The following is a 27,880-nucleotide window of genomic DNA, read 5'->3' as shown; positions in this document are numbered from 1 at the left end:
ACTGTGTCCATCCTGATTACCTTGTATCTACCCCAGCACTTAGAATGTTTGTTATTGTGTTATCTAAATAAATAAATAAATAAACAAATATGATTAATTGATTGATGGCTCACATCTAACCTTCCCAGAAAAATCGCAATTGGGCTTCAAAAGGCTGTTTAGAGGCTTTTTTCCCCCACTGTGGAGTCAGAAGTCCAGACCGTCTAGTGGCCGCTCTGCCCAAACTCCAATCGCCACCCGTGGGCACACCCAGGTGATTTGGGGAGGGCTTGCAGAGTGGGTGGGGATACCCTGTTTTGGGGGGTGTTCAGAGAGAAGTGAAGAATCCGCCTCCACTGGGCACACCCAGGTGATTTGGGGAGGGCTTGCAGAGTGGGTGGGGTTACCCTGTTTGGTGGGGGTGTTCACAGAGAAGTGAAGCATCCTCCATGACGCATAGTAGTGAATTTGGTCTGGATTGGGAGCCACCAAACCCAACCAGAAACAGTTTGGGCAACAACTGGTTCCAAGAAGCAGTGTGGCTTAGTGGAAAGAGCACATGCTTAGGAGTCAGAGGTCGTGGGTTCTAATCCTGCCTCTGCCACTTGTCAGCTGTGTGGCTGTGGGCGAGTCACTTAACTTCTCGGTGCCTCAGTTACCTCATCTGTAAAATGGGGAGTAAGACTGTGAGCCCCACGTGGGACAACCTGATTACTCTGTACCTCCCCCAGCACTTAGAACAGTGCTTTGCACATAGTAAGCACTTAAATACCAACATTATTGTTAAAAACATCATTCAGCTGGGGGTCATTTGGGCATTTTACGCAAAGTGAACATGCAGGCAAGAAACTTTGCTTATGTAAAGATGTTCTAATTTTCTCTGTGCCTCAGTTACCTCATCTGTAAAATGGGGATTAGAATTGTGAGGCCCCCCGTGGGACAACCTGATCACCTTGTAACCTCCCCAGCGCTTAGAACAGTGCTTTGCACATAGTAAGCACTTAACAAATACCAACATTATTATTATATTATTATTCTAATTGGTTCTGCACTTGGAGAGGCCCCATGTGCCACTTTCTCTTGAAGTGGTCAGGAACTATTTCATGCAAAATCCCCCAAAAAGGAGCCAGGCTTTTGGGTACTCCCCTGTGGGTTGAAGTCACACCTATGGGGTTTCTCCATTAGTCTAGGGCCATGATGATCTGCGACATCCCTGCCAGTCCCAGAATCAGTCAGGGACTCAGACTAGTGGAAAAGGTGGGTTTGGGAAAGGCAGGGAGAAGGCCAGGAGTGGAGGGATATCCTCTTGTCATTTATTAGGGACTCTCAATAGCCCCATCTGCCTTGGGAGTGCAAAAGATCAGCTCGAGATGGCAGGGACTTAGGGCCTGTGTTTAGAGATCTGATGGGGGCAGACATCATGATGAGTCAGCGTAACGTGTTAGTTGGCTTGAAAATTAACACAACCCCTTGGAATCTGCCAGAGGAAGGGAATTCTGGGGTCTGCCGGGAGATTTTCGCAAGATTCAGGGTCCTCTTGACTCTGTGATTAGCCTGTTTTTCTGCTCTTTATAAGGAATTTCAGAGATATCCCAGATCTATAAAATCAAATTCCAAAAATTTAAATTTAAAGGGGTTTTCTACTTTTGTTTCCCCCCCCCTCTCTCTCTCTCTCTCTGTGTGTCTGTGTGTCTGCGTGTGGGTATGCATGCACATGTGGATATGTGCATAGTACTTAATCAGAACTTGTTTAGTTTTGCTGCCTCAAAGTTTATTATATGTTCTACCACCCTCAGCTTGCAGCTAGACAAGGCTTTCTGTTACAGGCTGTTCTAGTAGAATACTTCCCTGGAACCCCCTTATCTAAGCCTCCCTGAATTGTTCCTAAAGTTAGGTTTTGCAGGGACAGGCCACCACACAGATTTTCATCGAACTGTCATTCCCCTAGCCTGAGAGAGCAGAGTCCTAACTGCTAAACAAGTAATTTATTAGATTCAAGCAAAGGAAAAGAAATGTTTCCTGCTGCGTATATTTCATTAGCCAGAATTATTATGTGTACAACACTATAAATAGCTGAACATGCACTGAACCATTAATATCGTTGACGTTCTCCCAACAAACGCTGAAATTTAACTGGAGGATTTCAGAGCCAGATAGATTTCTGGGGTTTTGTGGCTCGATCCATTGGGAAGATAGCGAGATGTCGATGTTTTTAGTTGGAACCCTGTATAGCCTAAACTCCCCACAGGGGAAGCAGCATGACCTAGTTGGTACAGTATGTGTCTGGGAGTCAAAAGGACCCAGTTTCTAATCCCAGTTCCGCCACTTGTCTGCTGTATGTCCTTGGGCAAGCCATTTAACTTCTCTGTGCCTCAGTTACCTCCTCTGTAAAATGGGGCTTAAGAGTGAGAGCCCTATGTGAGACATGGACTGTGTCTAATCTGATTATCTTTTTTTTTTTAAAGATCAAATTGGCCAATGGAAATGAGATCTGAAATCCTGTTTAGTCTTTGATTTCTCACTGTTGTTCCGATCTGTTCTTCTGATCCAGCATTCTGGAATGGGCCAGAAAGACTGTGGACACAGGAAACCTGTGAGTGGAAATCAAGAAAAGATTCTCATGGAAATAAAATCGTTGGGTAGAGACTTTCCAGGGTCTCTTCCATTGATTCCAGATAGACTCTGACTCTGTTCCTTTTTTCATTTCATTTTATGGTATTTGTTAAGCACTGCCAGTGTGTCAAGTACTGTTCTAAGCCAGGGGTAGATATAAGTGAATCAGTCCCTGACCCACATGGGGCTAACAGTCTAAGTTCCTCATCCCATTCCATTTGTTGCCAGGGGCTCAGCCACTGGGGCCAGGAATGCAGAAAAGTTTAAAGGGTGTTAGGTGACAGAGCAGACCAAGAGAGACACCACAATGCTGTGACTGGGAGTGAGCATGCCTCTAGACTGTAAACTGTTTGTGGGCAAGGATGGCATCTACCAATTATATTGTATTGTACTTTCCCAAGTGCTCAGTACAGTGCTCTGCACACACAGTAAGCACTGAACAAATACCACTGATTGATTGGGAGGGAGGGAGGGTCAGAGGCCAGCTTGTTCATTCATACTTTCATTCAATCACATTTATTGAGTGCTTACTGTGTGCGAAGTGCTGTACTAAATGCTTGGGAAAGTACAACAACAGGTACATTCCCTTCCCACAACAAGCTCACAGTCTACAGGGAGAGACAGACATTATTATAAATACATAAATAAATTACAGCTATATACAAAAGCTTGTGGCAGGACAGTATGCCATGGAGACCACAGCATGTTCACTGTCCAAACTTATCTGTTTTCTGCATGTGGAATGAGTTAGTGTCAGGCTATTTTTTTTTTTTTTTTTTTTAGCTGGATGGGGTTTTTTTTAACCTCAGCATATCGAAAAATTTCTAAAAAAAAGAAAAATTTTAAAAATACTTCAGGGAGTTCCTACCCTCCAAAGAGGAGAAAGGACACCCCTGGGACTCTGGATGAGTCCTTTGAAAATTTTCAAAATACGAACTGGGAGCAGAAATTGTCTTCTCTCCACTACAAGGCAGTTAAACCCAGGGTCTGCATGGGCACGATATTGGGTATCTTGTGGGTCACTGAGCTGGTTACTGCACTTGGCTGAGAAGCTTGATGATTGATGTGGGTGACTAAAGGGTGGTGGCAGTCGTGTGGACTGTGCCCGTGGCTCATCAGCAGAGCAAACCTCCCATAGGGTAGGTCCAATCACAGCCAATCAAACCATCAATCAGTCAAGGGTATTTACTGAACACTTGCTGGGTGCGGAGCATTGTACTGAGTGCTTGGGAGAGAGACACGATCCCTGCCCTCAAAGAGTTTACAGTCTAGTGGGAACAACAAGAACTATTAGGGCAGCAGCAGTGGACAGTGGCGAACTTAGCACAACTGCTCAGACCGCAGCAGGGATCAGTGGCTAACAGAGTACAGGCACTCGGACACCCGGACTAGCCAGTGGCTTACAGCGCACAGCCGCTCGGACAACAGCACCGGCCAGTGGCCAGCAGAGCACAACCACTGGGAAAACAACAGTGGTCAGTAGCTAACAGACTGGCAGTAGCCAGTAGCTAACGGTTCTACTCTCCGAATGTGCACAGACTAGGAATCCCTCTAAATTTACGGTCCATAGTTCGAAGATCCTTCGGGGCAATCCATCTCTGACTCTTGTTGTGTCCGGCCCTGCCCCAGCCCCCGCCCCAACCCCGCCCCAGAGTGACTGAGTGGTGCGCGTGTGAATATGTGTGTACGTGGGTGTGTGGTGTTTGCGTGAGCGCGGACACATGACTGGATGGGTGGATGGGAATGTTTGTGTAGTAATAAGCATTTATTAAGCGCTTACTCTTTTGCGAATACCATGGACTGCCTGAACGACAAATAAATGGATTTTAGAGCAAATTAAACCCAAGTGGTCTGTGAAAGCCCAACATGACTCGACTTAGATGAGCATATTTTGGACACATAATCCGGAGGACTAATTCTCTGGAGAAGACACTAATGCTTGGAAAAGTCCAGGGAAAACGTGGAAGAGGCAGATCGGCAGCTAGATGGATAGAGACCATAATAACGATAACGGAAGAAACGAAAGGTTGCGGATTATGGCAGAGGACGGGACGTTCTGGAGAAAGTCTATCCACGGAGTCGCTTTGAATCGGAAACGACTCGACGGCACTTAATAATAAAAGCGCTTACTGTGTGCACAGCACTATACTAAGCGCTGGGACAGACCGGCGGTGATGTTTTCTTTCCATACTCTGACTCCTAGAATTTTTTTGAAGGTAAATGAGAGGAGTAGCGGGACTTGGGTGTATCATCTGTCTGTATGGGGACGATTTGGGAGGTGGCCCAAATCGGGGGTTCCGTTTGGGGAAAGAGGAGGTGTCGTGGAGGGAGGATCCGGGAGGAGGAGTCGGGAGGAGGAGGAGGAGGAGGAGGAGGAGCAGATCGGGGCGGGGCGGTTGGGCTCGGCCCCCAGTTGTTTCCGTGCGATGCGTCGCGGCCGGTCCTGGCCGGGAGCTGGGACCCGAGAACCGGGAGCCGGGACCTGCCGGGAGCCGGGACCTGCAGGGCCCGGGGGTGGCGGAGTCTGGAGCAGAGCGGCCCGGGAATCTCGGCCAGGTAATTGCTTTTTCCTTTAACTTCCCGGGCCACGGGAAGGGGAGGGGGCGAGGAGGAGCAGGAGAAGGGGGCGCGGGGGAAAGGGAGTCTAAAGGAGTCTCCCACCCCTCCCTCGGGCTGGGATGGGCCTGGGACTGGACTGGGGGCTTGCACACAACAAAAGAGTAGGGTGAGGGGTCCCGGTGCCCCTTCCCCCCCCCAGTTCCCCCTCCCCATCCAGAGAGCCCCTGGGGGCTAGAGCCCGTTCCCCCCTCCCTTCTCCCCCCTTCCCCCTCCCTCTTCTCCCTCAAGCATTTTTCAGCGCTCAGAACAGTGCCTGGCACATAGTAAGCGCTCAACACATACCAGAATTATTATTATTATCGTTATCATTATCCCTCCCCACCCTGCCCCGGTGAGAAACGAGATGGACCGACTTGGGGCTCGCTTTAAAATCCCAGGCCCCGGAACCCTCCCCCGCCCCGGGCTCCCCCTGGACCGGTCCCTGTTGGGGCTGGGACTTTGTGTGCGTGTGAGTGTGAGTGTGTGTGTGTGTGTGGTGTGTTTGTGCGGGTGTCGGGAGGCCACACTCCCAACGGGGACCTGCCCTTTTTAGCGCAGTGCCGCTCCTCGGGCTGTTTACACGTCCAGTAGCCAAAGTGACCGGCTTTCCTGGGAGGTCGGTCAAGCCCGCGCCCAACTGGGGTGTGAAGTTGGGTCGAAGCACTTGTGGGTTTTTTTTTTGGTTTTGTTTTGTTTTGTTTCTTGTTGTTGCTGTTGTTGTTTTGGAGGGGGGGGCGCACTTCAGGACACAGGGATTGAGATCTCCAGTTTCGTCAGAGGAGCCTGGATTGGCCATCTTGAATGAGTCTGGAATCGCCCCACCCGGGAAGACCCTTCCCCCAGGAATGTGCCTGCTCCCGCCTGGGATTTCACACGGGGCCGCTTTGTACAGGCCGAATCCCCGGTCCCGTCCGGCGCCGGCACGGTGCCGTGCCTCCGGGTTTTTCTCCTTGCCAACTTTTACCGGCGAGTCCATTCCCGAGTTGGCAGGGCCCGAGGCCGCGCTTCCAGGTTTTCCCTTTCTCCAACTTTTACCGGCGGATCCGTTCCGGCCCCCGAAACTCTGCCGCCGGGTTTTGCTTTTTGCCAACTTTTACCGGTGAATCCATTCCCGAGCCGCTGCGATCCGGAGGCAGTGGGGCCGGGTTTTCTGTCTTGCCAACTTTCACCGTTGGACCCTCGCCCAGTTTATCCATAATAATAATAATCATCATCATCAATCGTATTTATTGAGCGCTTACCATGTGCAGAGCACTGTACTAAGCGCTTGGGAAGTACAAATTGGCAACATATAGAGACAGTCCCTACCCAGCAGTGGGCTCACAGTCTAAAACTAATAATAATAATAATATTATTATCTAATATTACATCTATAATAACCTATAATAATAATATCTAATATTATATCTATAATAATCTAATCATAATAATAACAATAATAATTAAGCGCTTACTATGTGCAAAGCACCGTTCTAAGCGCTGGGGAGGTGACAAGGTGATCAGGTTGTCGCTCACAGTTTTAATCCCCATTTTCCAGATGAGAGAACTGAGGCTCAGAGAAGTGAAGTGGCTTGCCCAAAGCCGCACAGCTGACAGAGACGGGATTTGAACCCATGACCTCGGACTCCAAAGACCGGGCTCTTTCCAGTGAGCCACGCTGCTTCTCTAATAATAACAACAATAATCAATCAATCAATCGTATTTATTGAGCGCCTACTGTGTGCAGAGCACTGGACTAAGCGCTTGGGAAGTACAAGTTGGCAACATATAGAGACAGTCCCTACCCAACAGTGGGCTCAATAATAATAATGGTATGTGTTAAGCACTTACTATATGCCAAGCACTGTTCCCAGCGCTGGAGTAGATACAAGGTCAGTCAATCGTATTTATTGAGCGCTTACTGTGCGCAGAGCACTGTACTAAGCGCTTGGGAAGTACAAGTTGGCAACATATAGAGCCAGTCCTTACCCAACAGTGGGCTCACAGTCTAAAAGGTCATCAGGTTGTCCCGCGTGGGGCTCATAGTCTTCACCCCATTATACAGATGAGGTCACTGAAGCACAGAAAAGGGAAGTGACTTGACCAAGGTCACCCGGCAGACAAGTGGCGGAGCCGGGATTAGAACCCACGTCCTCTGACTCCCAAGCCCGGGCTCTTTCCACTAAACCACAATGCGGGTGGGGGTAGAATTTACTCTGGGGAGTCTTCTCCCCCCCCCTTCACCCCCAATATATTGACACCCCTCAATCAATCAATCGTATTTATTGAGCGCTTACTGTGTGCAAAGCACTGTACTAAGCGCTTGGGAAATACAAGTTGGCAACATATAACCTCCTGCTGGTAGCGGAGGCTCAATGGGATTGTTTTCTGAAGAACAGTCATTGTTGCAAAGTGACTGGAAATCTCCCCAAGAGTTCCCAAGTACCGAAATAGGAAGCTGCGATTCCCGATTATTGTAAGCCCCACTTTTCCTCGTCTCCCACGCCCTTCAGCGTCACCCTAATTTGCTCCCTTTGCTTTTCCTCCCTCTCCCAGCCCCACAGCACTTACGTATATATCTGTGTTTTTATTTATTTGTATCGCTGTCTATTTGTTTGTACTGATGTCTGTCTCCCCCCCATCCCCCGAGACTGTGAGCTCATTTTCGGGAGGTATTGTCACTCTTTATTGTTGCATTGTATTTTCCCAAGCGCTTAGTATAGTGCTCTGCACACAGAAAGCGCTTAATAGATATGAATGAATGAATTAATTAATATTTTTCCGGAAGGTGTTTGCCTGAGCCTGTACATTGTGCCCCTTGCATAATATACTTCCTGTAATCTCTAGGCTGGACCGAACCGTGTCCTTCTTTTTCTACAGGAGAGACGGTGCTGGGCTCAAACGGTAATAGGACCTCAGGGTGGATGCAGCCATGTAATAATAATTATGGTATTTGTTAAGCGCTTACTATGTTCCAGGCACTGTACAAAGTGCTGGGGAGGTTTCAGGCAAATCGTGTTGAACACAGTCCCTGTCCCTCCTGGGGCTCCCAGTCTTTATCCCCATTTTACAGATGAGGGAACCCAGGCACAGAGAAGTGAAGTGACTTTCATTCATTCATTCATTCATTCATTCAATCGTATTTATTGAGCGCTTACTGTGTGCACAACACTGTACTAAGCGCTTGGGAAGTACAAGTCGGCAACATGTAGAGATGGTCCCTAACCAACAACGGGCTCACAGTCTAGTAGGGGGGAGACAGACAACAAGACAAAACATATTAACAAAATAAAATAAATAGAATAGTAAATATGTACAAGTAAAATAAATAGAGTAATAAATCTGTACAAGACTCACTCATTCATTCAATCATATTTACTGAGCATGTGCAAAGCACTGTACTAAGCGCTTGGGAAGTACAAGAGAAGCAGTGTGGCTCAGTGGAAAGAGCCCGGGCTTGGGAGTCGCCCAAGGCCATACAACAGACAAGTGGCGGAGCTGGGATTAGAACCCAGGACCTTCTGGCTCCCAGGCCTGTGCTCTATGCACTATGCTACACTGCTTCCCTTGTGTGAATGTGTGCCCTATACACTGTATAGGTTGTGTGCACACGCTCCGTGGGTATGAGTATATGTGTACATTGTAAATCCCCCAGTTTCCATTGGTTTATTTGAATTACTCAAACTTTTTGACCCTGGGAGAAAATTTTTCTCTGAGTTGGGACTTTAGGGTTGTGATGAATGACTTGGAAGCTCCAAAGCAGAGAGTTCTTTCATTCATTCAGTTGTATTTATTGAGCACTTATTGTGTGCAAAGCACTGTACTAAGCCCTTAGGGAAGTACAACACAACAATAAACTGTGACATTCCCTGACCAAAATGAGCCTACAGTCTAGAGGAGGTGGAAAAACATTCCCTGACCAAAATGATCCTCCAGTCTAGAGGAGGTGGAAAAAAATATGGAACACTTCAGTAATTTGTGTGTCATCCTTGGGCAGGAGCCACGCTAATCTTCTTTGTATTGTTCCAAGAGAGTTGAATGCATCTGATTCAATATCTTCACCGTAAATATTGGATGCTGCCTCTCAGCTCCAATATTTACAGTGAAGATACCCACTTTAAAGTGGACATCTCAGTCGCTGGAAGTATTTGTCATCTCCGGGCTGGGGGAGATATGGGGTTCAGGGCATTTGTTCTGTTAAAAAAAATCCCTGTGCCCCTGCCTTCCCCTGAAGAATCTCAACATAGCCCCTAATTTTCATCCTTCACTGGGCCAAGCTTCGCCCATGCTGACTCCCAACAGTTCTCCTAAAATAATATTTGTGATATTTGTTAATGATTGTCTCATTTGTTAAGTGCTTACTAGGTGCCAGGCACAGTACTAATGCTAGGGTAGGTACACAATAATAAGGTCAGACACAGTCCCTATTACACATGGATCTCACAATCTAAGTAGGAGGGTGAACAGGTTTTGACTCCCCATCTTACAGATGAGGAAACGGAGCTGCCGCCCAGGGTGACACAGCAGACAAGCCGTGGAGCTGGGATTAGAACTCAGATTCTCTGGCCCCCAGACCTGGGCTCTTTTCAGTAGGCCACATTGCCTCTTATTGTTAAGGGCTCACTGGGTTCAGTGTGCACTGTCCTAAGCACTGGAGTCGATACAATACAATTAGATTGGACACAGTTCCTCCCCAACATGGGACTCAAGCCCTTCAGGAAAGGGAGAAGAGGTATTTTGTCACCTTTGCAGGCTAGGCCTGATGCTCACTAGGATTGACCCCAGCCAGGCGCTGGAAGGCATGCTGGACTGTCTATCTGCTGGCACTTGCCTGGGTCACAGAAACCTCAGTGCTGTGGGTTTTCCCAGAGGGGGACAGTTTCCCTCCCCCCAGCTCAGCTCTGTATTCCTTTGGTGGGGTGGGAGCAGGACAAAAGGCTGGGAAGGGGGGAAAGAGCAGAAAGATGCTGCTGGGTGGGGAGAGGCGGCCTTCTGCAGCACCGAGTTGGAGAAGGCTGGCATTGCTGAACTGGTCAACTCTGTGTCCTCTCACTGAAGGGCAGACAAGAGCAGGGGATGAAGGAAGGGAGGGTCTTTAGGACCAGTGATCCCTGGAGCCGCCATGTGAAGACCCAGACCCGAGGGAGCCCTTCTGTTTGCTTGGGGCCTCCCCGGCACACTCCACACGACACCATCACAGACCTCAGAAAGTCAAATGTACGAAACTCCATGGGATGAGTGAAAGGGAGTTCTTCCCCAGGGCTCAGAATTACTGGTACATTCAAGAGATTTGCTTTTCAATAAAATGGCCACTTACCGGAGAGGTTGAAATTGCTCTCCATCTGGCGGGGGAGAGGGCACTTGAAACTGGGTTGGTCTCGCCTCTGGCCCCACCTCGACAGTCGAATCTCGCTGCTTTCTAATCTCTGCCAAGGTTCACCGGCAAACCGACGTGTTTGAAATGAGTCAGTCAGCCATCCCACCTGCTTCCTAGGTCTCCCTGAGCACATCTGGCTCCACAGGGACCTGAACAGATTCACTTCACGTTCGACGTTTGAGGCTGCCACATTTGGGTCTCAAATGGAATGTTTTCTGGCCGTGCCTCTCCACAAGTGTCACTTGCACGGAAATGTCACTTTGTGGCTCCCAGAGTTTTGAAGACTAGTTTTCTCAGAAAGAAGATGACAGCAAAAAGCTGTCTTTTCATCCTCATTTCAAAGTGAAATGGAAACTACAAAGCATATGCAATTCCAATTGGACACTATTTTTAGAAATCAGGCATGTTTGGGATATTCTGTAATGAGAAAAGCAGCCTCCCGCCCCCTCTTGGAAGCTCAGTTTAAGTCAGATCCAGCCTGCCCTCTTCTCTCCACACACACAGTGCTTTTTCCACACCTTTTTCCTTCAAGCCCCTTCACCAGATGGATCCTGCCTCTGTTTAAGTCAAGAATCTGATGAAATCATACATTTCCGGAAATTACTTCCAGGGTAGAAGGGGGATGTGACGTCCTTGAATTTCAGACTGTTCCAGGTCTGACTGATGGTGAAAGTGGTCAAGGTGGCAACCCGGAGCTCTACAGCCCCCTCATGACCCACCACTCTTCCCCCATCACACGCAGCCATCCCCTGTGATCCTCCCCACACCCCACACAGCTGTCCCTGCACCCTGCCACCCTCCCCACACCCTGCACATCTTCAGTCTCCCCCCAGCCCACCCCAAAAGGGGCAGGAAAGGTTAAGAAAGTGGCAACAATTGATCTGACACAGTTTCTCTCCACCGACTGTCCAGCGGCCAGTCAGCTGCTGTTGTGGCTGCTCTCTTGGACTGCTGTCCTGAGCCTGTTGTCTCTTCCCCTCCTTACCTGAAAGATAGGGAGAAGGAAGCTGGGAAGGGGCAGGTCCCTTTCAAGGCGGGCAGCGTTCCGAATTGGGTGTGTGGAAGTGGGGGATCTTTCTTAACCCTAGCTCGATTTTTCTCCCACGTCCAAAATTTCACATGTTATTCTACAACGGCCTTTCATCGGAAATCTCTAGAATGTCATCAGTATTTTTCGGGTTCTGGGTGTGGGGAGAGGAAAGAGGGAGAGCTTTCCTGCTTCACTAAAGGAATAGAAATCTGCTCAGAAGTCCACCTCCTTTGTTTCAAAAACAGGCGGCGGGGCCTGTCTTGTCCATGTGTTAGTGTTTAACCTATCTTGCCTGAGTGCTGCCTTGGAGTTTCATTTAGTGATTGATTTATATCAGCATTTGGAGTGGGCTTTGAAATCCAGTACAGTAAATGATGCAGGGACTGTGGCTGGGGCAGAAGCTTGGAGCTGGGGCTGGGCAGCCATCATGACTACTAACTATTCTCCCAAGTGCTTAATACAGTGCTCTGCACAGAGGAAACACTTAATAGATTCCATCGATTGGAGCTGGAACCGGAGGAGGGGCCGAGGCCGGGGCTGGGTTCGGGTCGGGGCAGTCTGCCATCCATTTGGGGTGTTGCGGTACCGAGCGAGCATTTCCACTTTCCCTGTAGGTCTAGAACAGACTATTTTCTGAGTGGTGCTGCGAGAGGCTTATTCACTGCAGACTGGTATGAGGAGTTACAGTTAGGCTTCTGCTTGCAAATAGGGGAACTTGATAGGGTGGTGGAGAGAAATAAGTCAGCCTAGAGTTTCAGGGACACTGCCCACACTCCCCCCCACAGCAAGCAAAGAGCATCAGCCCCCGTTTTGGATGGGTATTTGCCCTCCCTCCCAGGGCACATCTGTTCGGAGGAACCGGTAACTGGCCTACATTTCCTTAGCCTCCTACACTTTGGGACTGATGCGTTACTGGAGCCGGGGCCAACAGGGGCGGGAGAAGGGAGGAGGGGAGAGGAATGGGCCTTGATTTAATTTAATCCATGCTCTCGGCCCAGGCAGAACAAGGAATACCGGTCCACATGCCTCTGGAGAAACGTAGGTTTATCAAACCTGAAGCGTAATATTTTCCTCCTTTCTGTGGTAACCCTGCTCTTTTCTTGGGTGACTTGTTTGTTCACAGCAGTAGCTTGTTGCCATTAAACTTAATCACTGTACTGTGGACTGTTCAGAAAAGACCTGTTCTAAGAAAAAAAGCAAAGAATGGGAAGGGGCTTATTTTGGTGCCTGGCGAGGCCTGTCCAGATGGGCCGTTGGGAAGACCTTCCCCACGGTCTGGTTTTCCGGGTTGGACGGGAGCCCCCATGGAAAGGCCTCAATGACACCGGCTAGGCCAGACTTCACTTGGAGACGAGAAGTCGGGGTGCTGGTTTGAGATAACACACCCACTATGTTCCCTGAAAATTCGCATCGATTCCTCACTTGGCCCAGCCATTGCCCTGCCTCGTCTGGCCCAAATCGTTATGATGAAACAATTCGCCCTTTTTGCATAACACAAGCCACAGGGAGGCAGTGCTGGGATCAGTGCCTGGTAGGGGTTAAATGGCTTCCTATTTCCTTGCACTGCTTTCCTTCAAAATGGTGACTTCTCTTTAGAAAATAAGAGCTGGAAAGGCAATAGGTCACGGCACCCTAACTGCTACCATATGTATTTTTACCTCTATTGGTAAATAAGTCCATTTTTAATGAGCTGCAAAACTTTTGGGCGGTGGCATTATGTAAAGGTGGGAAAGCACCATTGTTTATGAAAATCCCGGGATTAGTGGTTTAGAGCAGGGATTAAAAGTGGTCTGAGCAAATTGCCCTGTTGATACGGAAGCCAGAATCTGTTAATGGTTTTACAGGGAGATTGGTTTATCGGTTATTTTCTAGGTTGATGAAGGATTATAGGCTGCTTTGAATTTACACTTGAGAGAGGAGGGCTGCTATTGCTCATATTGGAGGTTTCACCAGTTCATTAGGAGAGGGGCGGGGTCTCTGCCTGCAAAGGTTTGGATTTTATAGGCACATGGTTTTCATCAGAGACTTGCGGTGCTCTGCTTGCCTGTTTGGCTCCTGCCCACCTTAATCAATCAATCAGTAGTATTTATTGATAGCTGTGTGCTGAGCTCTGGACTGAGCGCTTGGGAGTTGACACTAGAGTTGGAAGCTCCTCTCCTTCAAGGAGCTTGCAGTCTACTGTGTGCAGAGCCCTGGACAGAGCATTCAGGGAAGGACGGTATAATAGAGTTGATTGATTGATTCATTGATTGATTCATTCATTCATTCAATCACATTTATTGAGCGCTTACTGTGTGCAGAGCACTGTTCTAAGCGCTTGGAAAGTGCAATCCGGCAACAGAGACAATCCCTACCCAACAATGGGCTCACAGTCTAGAAAGGGGACACAGACAACAAAACAAAACAGGGGCTTACAATCTAGTGGGGAAGATGGGTGCAGCATTGCTTAGTGGATAGAGCATGGGTCTGGGAAGTTAGAAGGACCTGGGTTCTAATCCCGTCTCTGCCACTTGTCCGCTGTGTGACTTTGGGCAAATCACTTAACTTCTCTGTTCCTCATTTGTAAAATGTGGATTAAGATCGGGAGTGCCACGTGGAACATGTCCAACCTGACTAGCCTATATCTATACCAGTGCTTAGTACAGTGCCTGGCAGATAGTAAGAACATAACAAATGCCATTTGAAAAACAAACAAAAAAAGAACCTGCAGGTGACAGAGATGCATACCCTAAAGCCAGGGGAGTGGGGAAGCCAGGCATGGCACCAGGCATGGCACCCAGAGAGACTGGCCTGGCCTTTGGCCAAAAAACAGAATGACTTAGTGGATAGAGCCCGGGCCTGGGGTCAGAAGGTCATGGGTTCTAATTCCAGCTCCATCACTTGTCTGCAGTGTAGGCAAGTCACTTCACTTCTCTGGACCTCAGAAACCGCATCTGGAAAATGCCATTATTATTAAAATGAGGATTGAGACTGTGAGCCCCACCTGGGATAGGGACTGTGTCCAACCCGATTTGCTTGCAACCACCCCAGTGCTTAGTACAGTGCCTGGCACATGGTAAGCGCTTAACCATACTTATGTACATATCTGTAATATATTTATAGTCATGTCTGTCTCACCCCCTCTAGACTGTAAACTTCTTGTGGTCAGGGAATGTGTCTGTTTACTGTTGTATTGTACTCCCCCAAGTGCTTAATACAGTGCTCTGCACACGGTAAGCGCTCAATAAATACGATTGAATGAATGTGTCAACAAATACCATTATTATTACTATTATTGGCAGCTTTGGCCTTTTGGTGTCACCAGGTTTGCGACACCAGGCACTTCACACCCCCGCCCGCCTCAGTGGTGGCACTGTTGGTGTTTCGTGTGGGGCTTGAGTCATTTCATCATCACCACAGCTAGAGGACCCGCCAAAGGTGCCCATTCTAGATGGGTCTGGGAGCCCAGGGTCAATCTCCAGGTTTTCAGTGTGTTTTTCTTCCCGGAGTGTTCTGTCTCTGTGCTCTGCACACAGTAAGTGCTCAACAAATACGACTGAATTAATGAATGTCTTGGTACATTTGAAGTCCCTGGGGGAGCGGGGAAGAGCCAGCTGTCAGAATTTCTCACCTTTTTCTCTCTGAGTTTCCATATTGCCAGGTACCTTTAACCCTCACCAGGACCAGAGTTCCTTGCCTAGAGGCTTCTTCTCCTCTCTGGATCCTTCTTACCCCCAGCAACAAGAGCTCGGAGTGGAAACGGGGAGGGTCTCCAAAATATGAGGCACTTTGTCTCTGAAATAGGCCATCCCAGGTTGTGGGGAAGAGTCCAGAACCTTGGTTACAGGGTCACCAGGGAGCCTTCTAGAGGAGGCTAGCACTTATTTATAAGGCTGGGTTAAGTGTGAATGACTAGACATTATTTAAAGCAACTTTTCCAGTTGCTGCCCATCCACCTCTGCATCAGAAAGGAACTTCCTACCATCTATCAGCTTTAAAACGCTTTACAAGTACTACAATTAGTAATTATTATTATTATTATTACCATCAACACCTCTATTGTTATCACATTATCGCCTGCCTTCCACGTCTTGGGGAGGGGTGTTCCTATGATGTGTACAGTGCCCACTCCTTAATAATTGTGCTGTTTAAGTGCTTACTAAGTGCTAAGCTTAGGATAACTAGGTCAGACACAGTCTCGGCCCCACCCGGGACTCACAGTCAGACGGAGGGAGAATAGATATTAAAACCCCCGTTTTACAGTTGACAAAACGGAGGCACAGAGAAGTCAAGTGACTTGAAGCAAGATGGCCTAGTGGAAAGAGCATGGGTCTGGGAGCTGGAAGAACTGGGTTCTAATCCTGGATTTGCCACTTGTCTGCTGTGTGACTTTGGACAAATCAGTTATCTGTGTCTGTTACCTCATCTGTTAAATGGGAATTAAGACTGTGAGCCCCATGAAGGACATGGATTATGCCCGACCTGATTAGCTTGTATCAACCCCAGCGCTTTGTACAGTGCCTGGCACATAGTAAGCGCTTAACAAATACCATTTAAAAACAAAAACAAAAACAAAAAACTTGTCCAAAGACACCCAGCAGGCACAGCAGGCTGAATCGGCATTAGAACACAGGTCCCCTGATTCTCTGGCCCCTGCTGTTTCCATTAGGTCACACCAGTAAGAGCAACCCTTCCCAGATTTCAACAGCGGCTTCAACAAAACTACCATTGCATCAGAACACTTTCTGTAAGTGCTTATCTAAGATGGAGTGGCTTGAGTTTAAAGAGGTGAAAAAGGCTTTGCAGATCCTCTAGGTGCTTCCTGAAGGCTGCAAGAAATCAGAGCAGTAGAATGAGGTTCTCATTATGCAAACATTTTCATTTGCCCTCTTTCGGGGTCTAATTATTCCCTTATCTGCAGAGGCTTAAAAACAAAAGTCTTTTTTGTGTACTGTACACTCTGACTGTCTGGCTAGATTTAACCATTCACATGCTTCCAGTGTGGCTGTTTGGCAGGTCTGAAGTGTCCACATCTGCTTTTTTTCTATTTGTGGTTTGGAGTATTACACAACATAATGCAGTCGGAATCCAGGCATGATTTAAGAGACTCAAAATGCTCTTGGGTAAAGCCAACCAAAGGTAATTTACCGATCGGTGGGCTGGAGGTGTGTATATATCAAAAGTAACTGGGAAAGGGCAGAAGAAATAGATGGTAGCGGAAGGCACTTCCCAAAGGTGTGCAGGTTTAGATGTGAGTTTAAATATTAACAGTGGCATTAGCATCAGCTTTGAGAAGCAGCGTGGCTCAGTGGAAAGAGCACGGGCCTTGGAATCAGAGGTCATGGGTTCAAATCCCGGCTCTGCCAATTGTCAGCTGTGTGACTTTGGGCAAGTCACTTAACTTCTCTGTGCCTCAGTTACCTCATATGTAAAATGGGGATTAAGACTGTGAGCCCCCTGTGGGACAACCTGATCACCTTGTAACCTCCCCAGCGCTTAGAACAGTGCTTTGCACATAGCACTTAATAAATTCCATTATTATTATTATATAATTACTATTATTATTGAGCACCTACTTGGTGCAGTGTACTGAACTATGATTTTGGGAAGTACAGATTAAAGTAATCCATTCCAGGTTACTTAGGGAAGGCCTCTTGGAGGAGATGAGCTTTTAATAAGGCAGAAGGAGTTGACACTCAATACTGTAAAGGGGGGAGGCAGACATAAAAATATTTACAATTCAAGTAGTCGAAACAAATAGGTAGACATATATACATGAGTGCTAAGGCAGGGTGTAAATAAATCCCTAAATTCTACAGGTGGCTGAAGGGATGATAAAGCTCGGGATGCAGGGAAATTAATCTGGAAAAACTTCAACTCAAATTGATTGTTTCAATCCACCATATTTATTAAACGCTTTGTGCAGAGCACTGTAATAAGTGCCTGGGAGAGTACAACAGAGTTGGTAGCTTGTTGGAGAGGTGGGATTTTAGGTGGGATTTGAATTTTAGCGGAGCTGATGTGGGAATCGAAGGAGGGCATTCCAGGCTGGTGGAACAGCATTGGTAGGAGTCAAGATGGAGAATAATAATAATAATAGTGATATCTGTTAAGTGCTTACTATGTACCAGGCACTGTTCTAAGCGCTGGGGTGGATACAGGCAATTCGGGTTGGACACAGTCTCTGTCCCACATGAGGCTCCAGTCTCAATCCGAGTAAAGGGTGAGAAACATGAACCCACCCAGGACAGTCGCTAGTGTTTAGTGGTTGTGTAACCGGTTTGAAGTTTAACTCTTCACTGCTGGGAGGATCGAATGTCTCTGGACTAGGAGGATTAGCAGGTGGTGGGCGGGCCAGCAAAAGAGGAATCCAGCCATCCCGTGAGCCCCGACCAAAAAAAAAATGATAATAATAATAATTGTGCTTTCTGTTAAACTCTTACTATGTGCTAAGCACTGTTCTTAGCGCCGGGGTAGATATACAAGATAATCAGGTTGTCCCTCTGTCCTCATCTCCATTTTACAGATGAGGTAACTGAGGCACAGAGAAGTGAAGTGACTCGCCCGTGGTCACACAGCAGACAAGGGGTGGATCTGGGATTGTAACCCACGTCCTCTGACTCCCAAGCCTGTGCTCTTTCCAGTAAGCCACAATGCTTGTAGAGCGTGCACCTGTTCCCAGCTCTCGCCCCCTCTGGACCAGCCCAGAGAGGAATTGGGAAATGTTGTCATTTTGGGGCTGGGCGTTTAAAGGGCCGAGGTGGCTAGCGGGTTTATCAGGGCCTCCCCACCCTGGGCCAAGGGTACAGCTGGCCTGGGCAGCAGCACTCTTGGGCTCCTGCGGGGATGATCAGAAAAAGAGAATATCCCTGCGCCTGGAAAAAAGGCCCAGTTACCTCTCCTGCTTTTGTTTGATCAAGGAAGACAGAGTAATCCTAGGAAGGTGTTACACAATGTACTCGTCATAAACTGGTTTTGGTAAACACCCACGAATGGAGCTCTTTCTGCTGTGAGCCGCTATAAACTAGGACAAGTTACAGGCGCTGCACCACACGTTATTTATACATGTGCACACAAACAGAGACCCACACACAAGCACATTAGACCCGCCCCCTTAGATATCCATACATAATAAAAATAATAATTACGGTATTTGTTAAGTGCTTACTATGTGCCAAGCACTGTTCTAAACACTGGGATAGATGCCAAGTAATCAGGTTGGACACAGTCCCTGTCCCATGTGGGGCTCGCATTCTCAACCCCCATTTTACAGATGAGGTAACTGAGGCACAGGGAAGTGAAGTGGCTTGCCCAAGGTCACACAGCAGACAAGTGGAGGATCCGGGATTAGAACCCAGGTCCTTCTGATTCCCAGACTAGTGCTGCTGCATGTCATGGACTCAGGCATGCACATGTGTGCATGTGCTTGTTCAGTCACACAGACATGTAAGCACATTCAGTCAGTAGTACTGATTAAGTGCTTACTGTATGCAGAGCACTGTACTAAGTGCTTGGGGAAGTCCAATACAACAATAAACGGTGACTTTCCCTGCCCAGGACGAGCTCAAAGTCTAGAGGTGGGGAGACAGACATCAATACAAATAAATAAAATTACAGATATGTACATAAGTGCCGTGGGGCTGAGAGGGGGACAGAGCAAAAAGAGCAAGTCAGGGCGATGCAGAGGGAATGGGAGATGAGGAAAAGTAGGGCTTAGTCTGGGAAGGCCTCTTGGAGGAGATGTGCCTTCAATAAGGTTTTGAAAGGTTTTGAAGGGGATGGGGAGTAATTGTCTGGCGGATTTGAGGAGGTAGGACGTGGGTCAGGGGTCAGGGGCGAGACACACACACACACACACACACACACACACACACACAGAGCCATTTGAGTGGATTCATCCACTTCTTTAAGGTTAAATGAAGATGTGATGAGTAAACCCCGCTGAAGTCGTCGAGTTCCCCGGGGTCCCAGCCTGGGGGAGGAGCTTTTTCTAGGGCAGAGAAAGCTGTTTCTGAGCCGGGGTGTTTTCAGAGTTGGGGGTAGGTCTCTGGTGGAGGTTTCTCTGGACCGCCCGCAATAGCTGGAAAGGTGGTGCTTATAACCGGCAGTTTTATGGATTTCTCCACCAAATTCTCTCTCTTAGGGCTCTAGCGCCTTTTGAGTTGAGGTCCCCAGGAGGTGGACCTTTGAAAGGGAGAGGAATTGGAGCTGGGGGCGTTGGGCACCGCAGGCTGGAGGCGAGGAGTGCGGGAGAGGGGCCCTCCAACAAAAAAATACAATTGCTCCTGGTGGGTTCCCGAGGAGGTGGAGGAGAAAGACTTCCTGGGGTCTCTGTCCTGAAAGACCCCTTCCTTTGGAACAGCTGGAGGGGGTGGGGGGGAGATCGGGGGAGGAGAAGGATGGGATGGAAGACTTGAGCAGTCCTGGAGGGAAAATCCTTGTTATGAACCGATTTCCCCTGGGGCTGGCAGCAGGCAGGTCCTGGGAGATCTTTACCTGTGTTTACAGGTGCAATGCGGCCCTGTGGGCTTCACATCCCTCCTCGCATCTCCCCTCCCGAGGGGCGCATTGTCTCTGGAAGAGGTGGGCGGAGGCCAGCTGAGGGCTTGTTTGTCTCCTGCCTTGAGGCTCAGAGTTTTCCTCGTCGCTTAGAGCCCTCTCTACTAGTCCATGTTGGTTTCCCAGACTTTCTTGGAGTTACACGACAAGTTTAGAGGACCTCAAAAAAATGCAAAATAGGAAGGGTGATCTACAGACACAAAGGAATTCTTACACGCTTAAACTCCAGTCAGGCAACTAGTGCATACCCCACAGAGAAACCCCTCACTCCAATCAATAAGTGGGATTTCAATCAGTCGATCAACGAATGGTATTTACTGAGCACTTACTCTGTGTGGAGCACTGTACTAAGCATTTTGGGAGAGTCCAACACAGTAAAGTAGCCCAAATCCCTGCCCTCCAGGAGTTTACGATCTAGCAGATTTATTGAATTCTGATTGTAGTGTGGCCTAGTGGAAAAATCACAGGCTTGGGAGCCAGAGGACGTGTGTTCAAATCCCAAGTCCGCCACTTGTCTGCTGTCTGACCTTGGGCAAGCCACTTAACTTCTCCGTGCCTCAGTGACCATGTCTGTAAAATGGGGATTAAGACTGTGAGCCCCACGTGGGACAACCTGATGACCTTGTATCTACCGCAGCGCTTAGAACAGTGCTTAGTACATAGTAAAGCGCTTAACAAATACCATAATTATTCATTATTATTATTGTTAGTTGCGTCGCCGTCCCCAGGGTGGGGCTATTCGGGGGTCGCGGCTGACCTGAAACACCGTGGACCGCGGGGAGGAAGCCCGGAGAAGCCCAATTTTCTCTTGGCTTTTGGAATAGATTTTCGTGTGGGAAGTTTCGCCTCCAGGACCGCCTTTGGGTGTCCCGTGTACAATGGCCCGCTCTGTGCCCGGGTGACTTGCATTCGCCCCGAACGGGCGCTTTGGTCAAGGGGGCGAAAGAATCCATTCATCCAGCTGCCTTCGAGACTGCTGCCGAGCATTCCTGGGACCGGGGGCGGCCCGGAGAGGAAACACGCATGGAACCGCACTAGGCCAGGATAATGGGCCCGCACCAAGGTAGCAATGGTGCCGAGGCCACGGGAGAGTGGAGATTGCCAGGAATTCAGCCTGGCCCTCTCGGCCTGGATCATGGTTGAGGCCGGTCCTGGATCACGCCTCCTCCCCAGGGGATCGTGGCCATTTAAGCAGGGGGAGGGGACCCACGGAGGACGTGGGAATCAGACGAAGTTCCAGTTTTCCACTCCCTTCGAGAAGCAAAGGAGAAGTCAGGGAGAATCTTCCCCATGTCGAGGCCGGGAGCTCGCCACACCGTCCTTGGTCTTTTTCTTTTGTTTTAACCGGCCCCGGAGAAAAAGGCCCCATGACTTCTCGCTCCCCCTGGGGGAGGGGAGACGCGCACATGCGCACGGACACATCTGCCCCAGTCGAATTCTTGGCCTTTCGGGAGCTGATCAATAATCACATTGTGCATTCATCGGCCTTTCTGTCTCCTCCTGCGGGGTCGGTCATAACTACTGGTTTTTACGTTTCAGGGACAGGACATAGGCCGCTTTATGCACGGGTAATATTGGCTCCAGTGTTTCCTTGGGGCGGAGAAATGGCCCGCCAGTGCACTCCAGTAACAGTTAACAAGTGTCTCTCTGGGTGGATCATTTATCTGGAGTTGGAGATTAATTTCTCCTCGCCCTCCCCACTCTTTTCTCCCCACCCTCCCCATCCCCTTTCCCCCCACCCCCGGAGAGGCAATTACAGAGAGTGGAAGAGACCCAGTTCTGGATGGGAATGCCTGCCTGGGCCAGGCCATGCCCACTAAAAGGATGTGGGTGGCAAATAATAATTAATAATTATGGTATGTATTGAGTGCTTACTATGTGCCAATCACTATTCTAAGTGCTGGGGTAGATAGAAGGTCATCAAGTTGTCCCACGTGGGGCTCACAGTCTTAATCCCCATTTTCCAGATGAGGTCACTGAGGCCCAGAGATGTTAAGTAGCTTGTCCAATGTCACGCAGCAGACAAGTGGCAGAGCCAGGACTAGAACCCACGTCCTCTGACTCCCAAGTGTGTGCTCTTCCCACTAAGCCACAGTGCTTCTCAGGTTAATGAGTGGTTAATGATGAATTTTAATTCCGGCGGATGACAGGACAGAAGCACTAATAAAGCGTGTCTCTTGAGTGGGGCGTGTGTACCCCGGGTCCTGGAGCATCGCCAACTCTGGCAGGACCAGCTGCCACGCACAACGTTTAGGGGAGTTTTTCTTACCTGCCCATGGACCCTGGCGGCCTCCCCGCCCAGCATCCACATTTCTCAGGGTTTGGGCACATTCCTTTTTCTTGAGGGCATTCTCCTCCCCACTTCTCTCCCTCTCCCCATTCCACCTGTTCCTCCTCTTTCCCATCTCCCCCTCCCAGCTTTGCGGTCAGTACATGGGAGAGGGGTGGGGGGAAACTGAGTCATCATCATCATCAATCATATTTATTGAGCGCTTACTATGTGCAGAGCACTGTACTAAGCGCTTGGGAAGTACAAATTGGCAACATATAGAGACAGTCCCTACCCAACAGTGGGCTCACCAGGAGTCCCTAGCTCCTGGTCCAGACCACCAGATTTCACGGTGGTGGGGGAGGGGGGGGAGAGAAGGGAGGCAGATCCGGGGGTGATGACAGGCCGGGAGTTCAGGAAAACGGGACAAATTTCTGCCCTTGATGACCGGGATCATGTAATCAATGAACGGAAATGGGACCAGTCTATTGTGGAAAAGTCTTTCTCGGGCTGGGATGCTGCTGGCCGCTCTTTATGCATTCCAAAATGCAGCGTTGGCAGCAAACTCCCACCCGAGGGGCTGGGATCTCCTCTCCACCCTCACACCTCTTCTTAGTCCTTCTAGTGCCTGGCTGGCAGGGCTGAACAATCAAAAAGGAGCCTGGCCCAGAGCAATGCTTTAAAGGCTGAGCAGGTTTTGAAAATCAGCCTCCTCCTAACTCGGCCCATTTCCCCTCTTTCTTGAAGTGGCCATTTCCCAGACTCGTCTTCAATTTGATGGAGTTTTTCCTTACCAGACTTTCCCTGGGATGCTCTCTCTCTGTCTCTGTCTCTGTTTTTGGAATGGTCATTTCTTGGACTGGTCTTTTTTTGACTTAGCCTTTTCCTAGATGGGTGGATTTTCCTGGAACAAACTTTTTTCTGGAATAGTTTTTTTTTCTGAAGGCATTCTGCTTCACCTTGCCTTGATGTAGTGGGCTTGGTCAGGCTCAGAATGCCAGGATATCCTGGACATTCTATGTTGGATTTGCTATTTAAAGTCTCTCAGGAGCCTTTTCTTCCCTTAAAGCATAGCATCTCAAATTTTAGAACAAGGAAAAGAAATATGACCTGGGGGAGGGAGTGTTGTGGCAGGGATTGATGTCAGAATCAAAGAAAAAATTCCCATTGCTTAGAATCACCCTGAACAGCTTTCTGCATACAGTAGGTGCTAATGCAGTGCTCTGCACCCAGCAGGAACTCAGAACAGTGCTCTTCATACAGCAGGCACTCAGTACAGGCACTCTTTCCTCCTCTGCTTTTTCCCTCCCCCTTCCCCTCTTCCTTCCTTCCCTCACAGTGTTGAATTTGCTTCCAGCTGCTCATTTGTTCCCTAGGGAAACACACCCTGTCTCCTGGCTCAGCTATTAAGTCAGGAATTGCCCACCATTTTCAAGCTAAACACAGTCTGGACCAAGGTGGCATTGCCATTTCCAATAAAGTAGAATTCATAATCACCAAAAGAGCCCCAGTGGGTTATGTTTCATCAGGCAACCTGTAGGTGTATGATTTTCTCAATTCTCCAGGATGGCCACTGGGTAACCACATTTACCCAACCTGGCCCCTGGCATCGAACTGGGCACCCCAGACCCTCCTGGAGCACAGTTAGGCTGGAGTTTCCCTAGGCCCTTTGGGATTCTCAGGTCCTCCCAGACCAACCCCAGGGGCAGGGAGTGAAGGGTGGCACTGCCCCCTTAACAAAGAGGAACCCCAGTCAGTCAGTATGGTGCCCTATATGGTAGGTGCTCAATAAATGCTGCTGAACAATTGCCTGATTGAGTCCTTGAATGTGGCCAAGGCTCTGGGGAAACCGAGCCTGTGTTCGCCCTTGAGGCCCAGGGGGTGCACCCCACTGCCACTGCCCCCATCCCACCCGGTCACCCCAGTTATGCCTCTCTTTGTGTCCCACTGCAGGTGTGCCTGCCCTCTGCCCACGCTCAGGCTGCCCAGGAGAGAACCGCGCCAGGAGCCACTCCCGTGGCTGAGGACGGGAGGGGGCCTCCATTGGAGGAGAAGGCCCGCATGATTGAGACCGCCTGGCCCCCTGGCCCCGCCGCCACCCCCCTGCCCTCGCCGGCAGCCCATGCGGCCGGAGCTGCCATGGAGCACTCCCAGGAGGCTGAGCGGGAGCTGCGCCGGTCCACCAGCCCGGGCCGGGCGCCCCCGCGGACCCCCGGCGATGACCGCTCCGGGGGCTACGGCTGCTGCATCTGCGGCAAGAGCTTCCCTTTCCAGAGCTCTCTTTCGCAGCACATGCGGAAGCACACGGGCGAGAAGCCATACAAGTGTCCTTACTGCGCGCACCGCGCGGCTCAGAAAGGGGACCTCAAGCTCCACATCCGGAGCCACCGCGCCGGCGCCGTGAGCCAGGGCCCAGAGAGCCAGGGCCACCAGAACCAGGGCCCTGGGAGCCAGGGCCACGAAAACCAGGGCCACAAGAACCAGGGTCCCGAGGCGGGGGTTGGGGAGGTGCAGCTTGGGGACACGGGTACCGCCGAGGGGCTGGGCGGCTGTGCCAGCCCCACCAAGAGCACGTCGGCCTGTAACCGCATCCTGGACGGCGCCGGCCTGGCCGAGGGGAATGGCCCGGTGGAAGGTGGGGAGGCCCTGGTGATCCAGGGGAACTGCATCCCCGCCGAGTCTCAGGGCTCCCCTCCTCCAGCCCCGGGGACACAGCCTGAGGGTCGGGAACCACAAGTGCCCGGGGCCGGGCCGGGTGACCTCAGTGCTCCCCTGGAGGACAGGGTGCCGGGAGAGCCTGGTGCAGGTCTGGCCGGTGGGCGGGGCGAGCCGGGCCCAGGCGAGTTCCCATGCCAGGTGTGTGGCCAGGCCTTCAGTCAGACCTGGTTCCTCAAGGCGCACATGAAGAAGCACCGCGGCTCCCTGGACCACGGCTGCCACATCTGCGGGCGGAGGTTCAAGGAGTCCTGGTTCCTCAAGAACCACATGAAGGCCCATGGCCCCAGGGCAGGGGGCAAGAGCCGGCCCCGCACCGCCTCTGCCACCGGTGCCACCCCCGTGGCTACTATCAATGACGTGGTGCAGGAGGAGGCCGTGGTGGTCGGCCTGGCCCTGTTCGAAGTCTGCCCCAAGTGCGGGAACCTGTTCGCCGACGTGGACAGCCTGAGGGCACACAGGGTCGTGCACCGCCGCGGGGACGGAGCCCAGGCTGCGCGGGGCGGCGGGGGGACCCCGGAGGGCCTTGACCCCCAGCGGCTCTTCCTGCGCCGGCTGGACCTGAGGCCGTGCCCCGGGGAGCTGGGGGCAGTGGGGGTCCCCCGGGGGCCGTCGGGGAAGAGGGTGTCCGAGCTGGATCCCGTTAACAGCTACCAGGCCTGGCAGCTGGCCACCCGGGGTAGGGTGGTGGAGCCCGCCGACAGCGGGAAGGTCCCAGTCTGGGATGAGGCCCTGACGGGCGCCGACGTTTCTTATGACCAGGACCGGCAGGAGTTTGTCTTGGCCGGCCAGGACCGCCGCAAGCGCGACCGGGAGATGGAGCCGGCGGCGCCCCCGGTCCCCGGGGCGCGGAAGAAGAGCTGTGTGGGTGGGGCACGGGGTGAGCGGGCTGGGGGAGCCAACGGCGGCCTCCATGGCCCCGGGGACCCCGACTCCGACTCCCGGCGGGCGGCCCGCCAGGCGCGACGGGCAGCGCAGAACAAGTCCAGTGAGTGCTTTGAGTGCGGGAAGGTGTTTCGCACCTATCACCAGATGGTGCTCCACTCGCGGGTCCATCGCCGGCCGCAGCGTGGGGGCGTCGGGGGCAGCGAGACCCCCGCCCCCCAGGACCACTCCGGCTCCTCCAGCGATGATGCCGACTCCGCTCCAGGCAGTCCCCCGGCCAGCCCCGGGGGCTCGTCCCGAGACAACGATGAGGACGAGGTGGACGACGACCGGGACGGTGATCAGGATGAGTGCGACAGCTCCGAGGAGGGAGGAGCCGAGCCGCCCTCCCCAGGTAAGGGCCCGGGCGTCCCCTCCCTCCCTTCTTAATAATAATAATGGTACTCGTTAAGCACTTACTAGGGGCCAAGCACTGTTCTAAGTGCTGGGGTAGATACAAGCTAATCAGGTCGGACCCAGTCCCTGTCCCACATAGGGCTCAGAATCTCCAGCCTCATTTTATACATGAGGTAACTGAGGCAAAGAGGAGTGACTTGACCACGGTCACATAACAGATAAAGGGTGGAGCCGGGATTAGGGTTCATGACCTTCTGATTCCGAAGCCCCTGCTCTATGCTGCTGTTTCCTCCTGCCCGTTCCCTCCCCTACTCCCCTCCTGGCCCCCTTCTTCCACCCCATTGTATGATAGGGGTGAGAGGTATGATTGTATGATAGTGTGGGCCATTGTATGATAGGATCTACCCCCTGCAGCCTCAAGATGGCCAGGCTCACTGGACCCATATGTGAGGCCCCACCCCCAGGCAAGCCCTCCATCCCCCTCCCCTCCCCAAGTCGGCACATCTGGCTGGGGTTGGGGGGGTTGGGGAGAAGCTGGGGGCTCCAGGAGACATTTGAGCACTTGAGCTCCCTCCGGGACAGAGACCGTGTCTTCTTCTGTGGTATCTCCCAAATGCCCAGGATCAAGATCTGCACACCCGGTACAGTGCTCTCCTCACTACAGTGCTTTGCACCCAACAGGCACTCAGTACAGAGGCCCTCTTGCATCCATACAGGGCTGTCGAGAGGTAGTGCAAAAGTGAACCTCGAAGCGCCTCTGGGTCGGGAGCTCTGGGTGGAGTGATCCCGGGTTCCAAGTGTGAATTTGCAGCCCCAGACCTCTGCCTTGCTGTACTGTACTTTCCCAAGCGCTTAGCACAGTGCTCTGCACACATTCAGTGTTCAATAAATACGACTGAATGAATGAATGAATGACCGGTCAGTCTATGCCTTGGAGACCAGGAGGGAGAGTAGTCTGAAGTGCTTTTGGTGGCGGACGGAGAAGCACTGAGGAAATATGCTATTTCCCCCAGTCCAGCTCCTCCTGATCCTTGGAGACTTTTAGATTACCTGTGGAAGTGTGTCAGCCGTGTCTGCCAAACCCCAGGACTGATGAGTTCTCTTGTAAACACTTTTTCTCTTTCCTTTGTGTTTTCATGCTGATCAACAGTGGGAACAAGAGATAAAGTCTTTTGTTGTGGTCTGTATCCAGTTCTGTTTATGAATAATTGGGAGAAAGGTCTTTGTATGCATTCAGTTCTGTTTATAATTAACCCACAGAAAGGTCTGTGTTTTAGCAGTTCCGTATTTATTGAGCTCTTACTGTGTGAAGAACACTGTACTAAGTGCTTGGGAGAGTATAAGAGACCCATTCCCTGTGAGAGCCCTATCAACAGATACAATTTCACAGGCATTTATGTTTTCTGAAAGTTTGGTTTGGGATGGGATTCTAGATCTAAGCAGGGCTAAGGGCTTCTGCTGTACTTTCCCAAGTGCTCAGTAGAGTGCACTTCCCCCTCAG

At 50.6% G+C, this 27,880-nt stretch overlaps 1 protein-coding gene and 1 pseudogene across 1 annotated transcript in view; one reads left to right on the top strand and one right to left on the bottom strand.

The window, feature by feature from the left end:
• Nucleotides 1–5,082: 5,082 nt before the first annotated feature.
• ZNF516 (zinc finger protein 516) overlaps nucleotides 5,083–27,880 on the top strand; it is a 33,733-nt gene continuing 10,935 nt past the window's right edge. Inside the window, 2 exon segments of the mRNA XM_038771441.1 lie at nucleotides 5,083–5,148; nucleotides 24,337–26,377. Of these exon segments, the coding sequence (XP_038627369.1) occupies nucleotides 24,445–26,377 (1,933 nt within the window). The 5' untranslated portion in view covers nucleotides 5,083–5,148; nucleotides 24,337–24,444.
• On the bottom strand, nucleotides 9,122–9,220 carry LOC119949772 (annotated as a pseudogene).

The sequence above is a fragment of the Tachyglossus aculeatus genome, chromosome X2 (genome assembly GCF_015852505.1).
Source record: "Tachyglossus aculeatus isolate mTacAcu1 chromosome X2, mTacAcu1.pri, whole genome shotgun sequence".
Classification (NCBI taxonomy): domain Eukaryota; kingdom Metazoa; phylum Chordata; class Mammalia; order Monotremata; family Tachyglossidae; genus Tachyglossus; species Tachyglossus aculeatus.
Note: the sequence above shows the minus strand (reverse complement) of the source record. Positions and strands in the feature narration are given on the sequence as shown.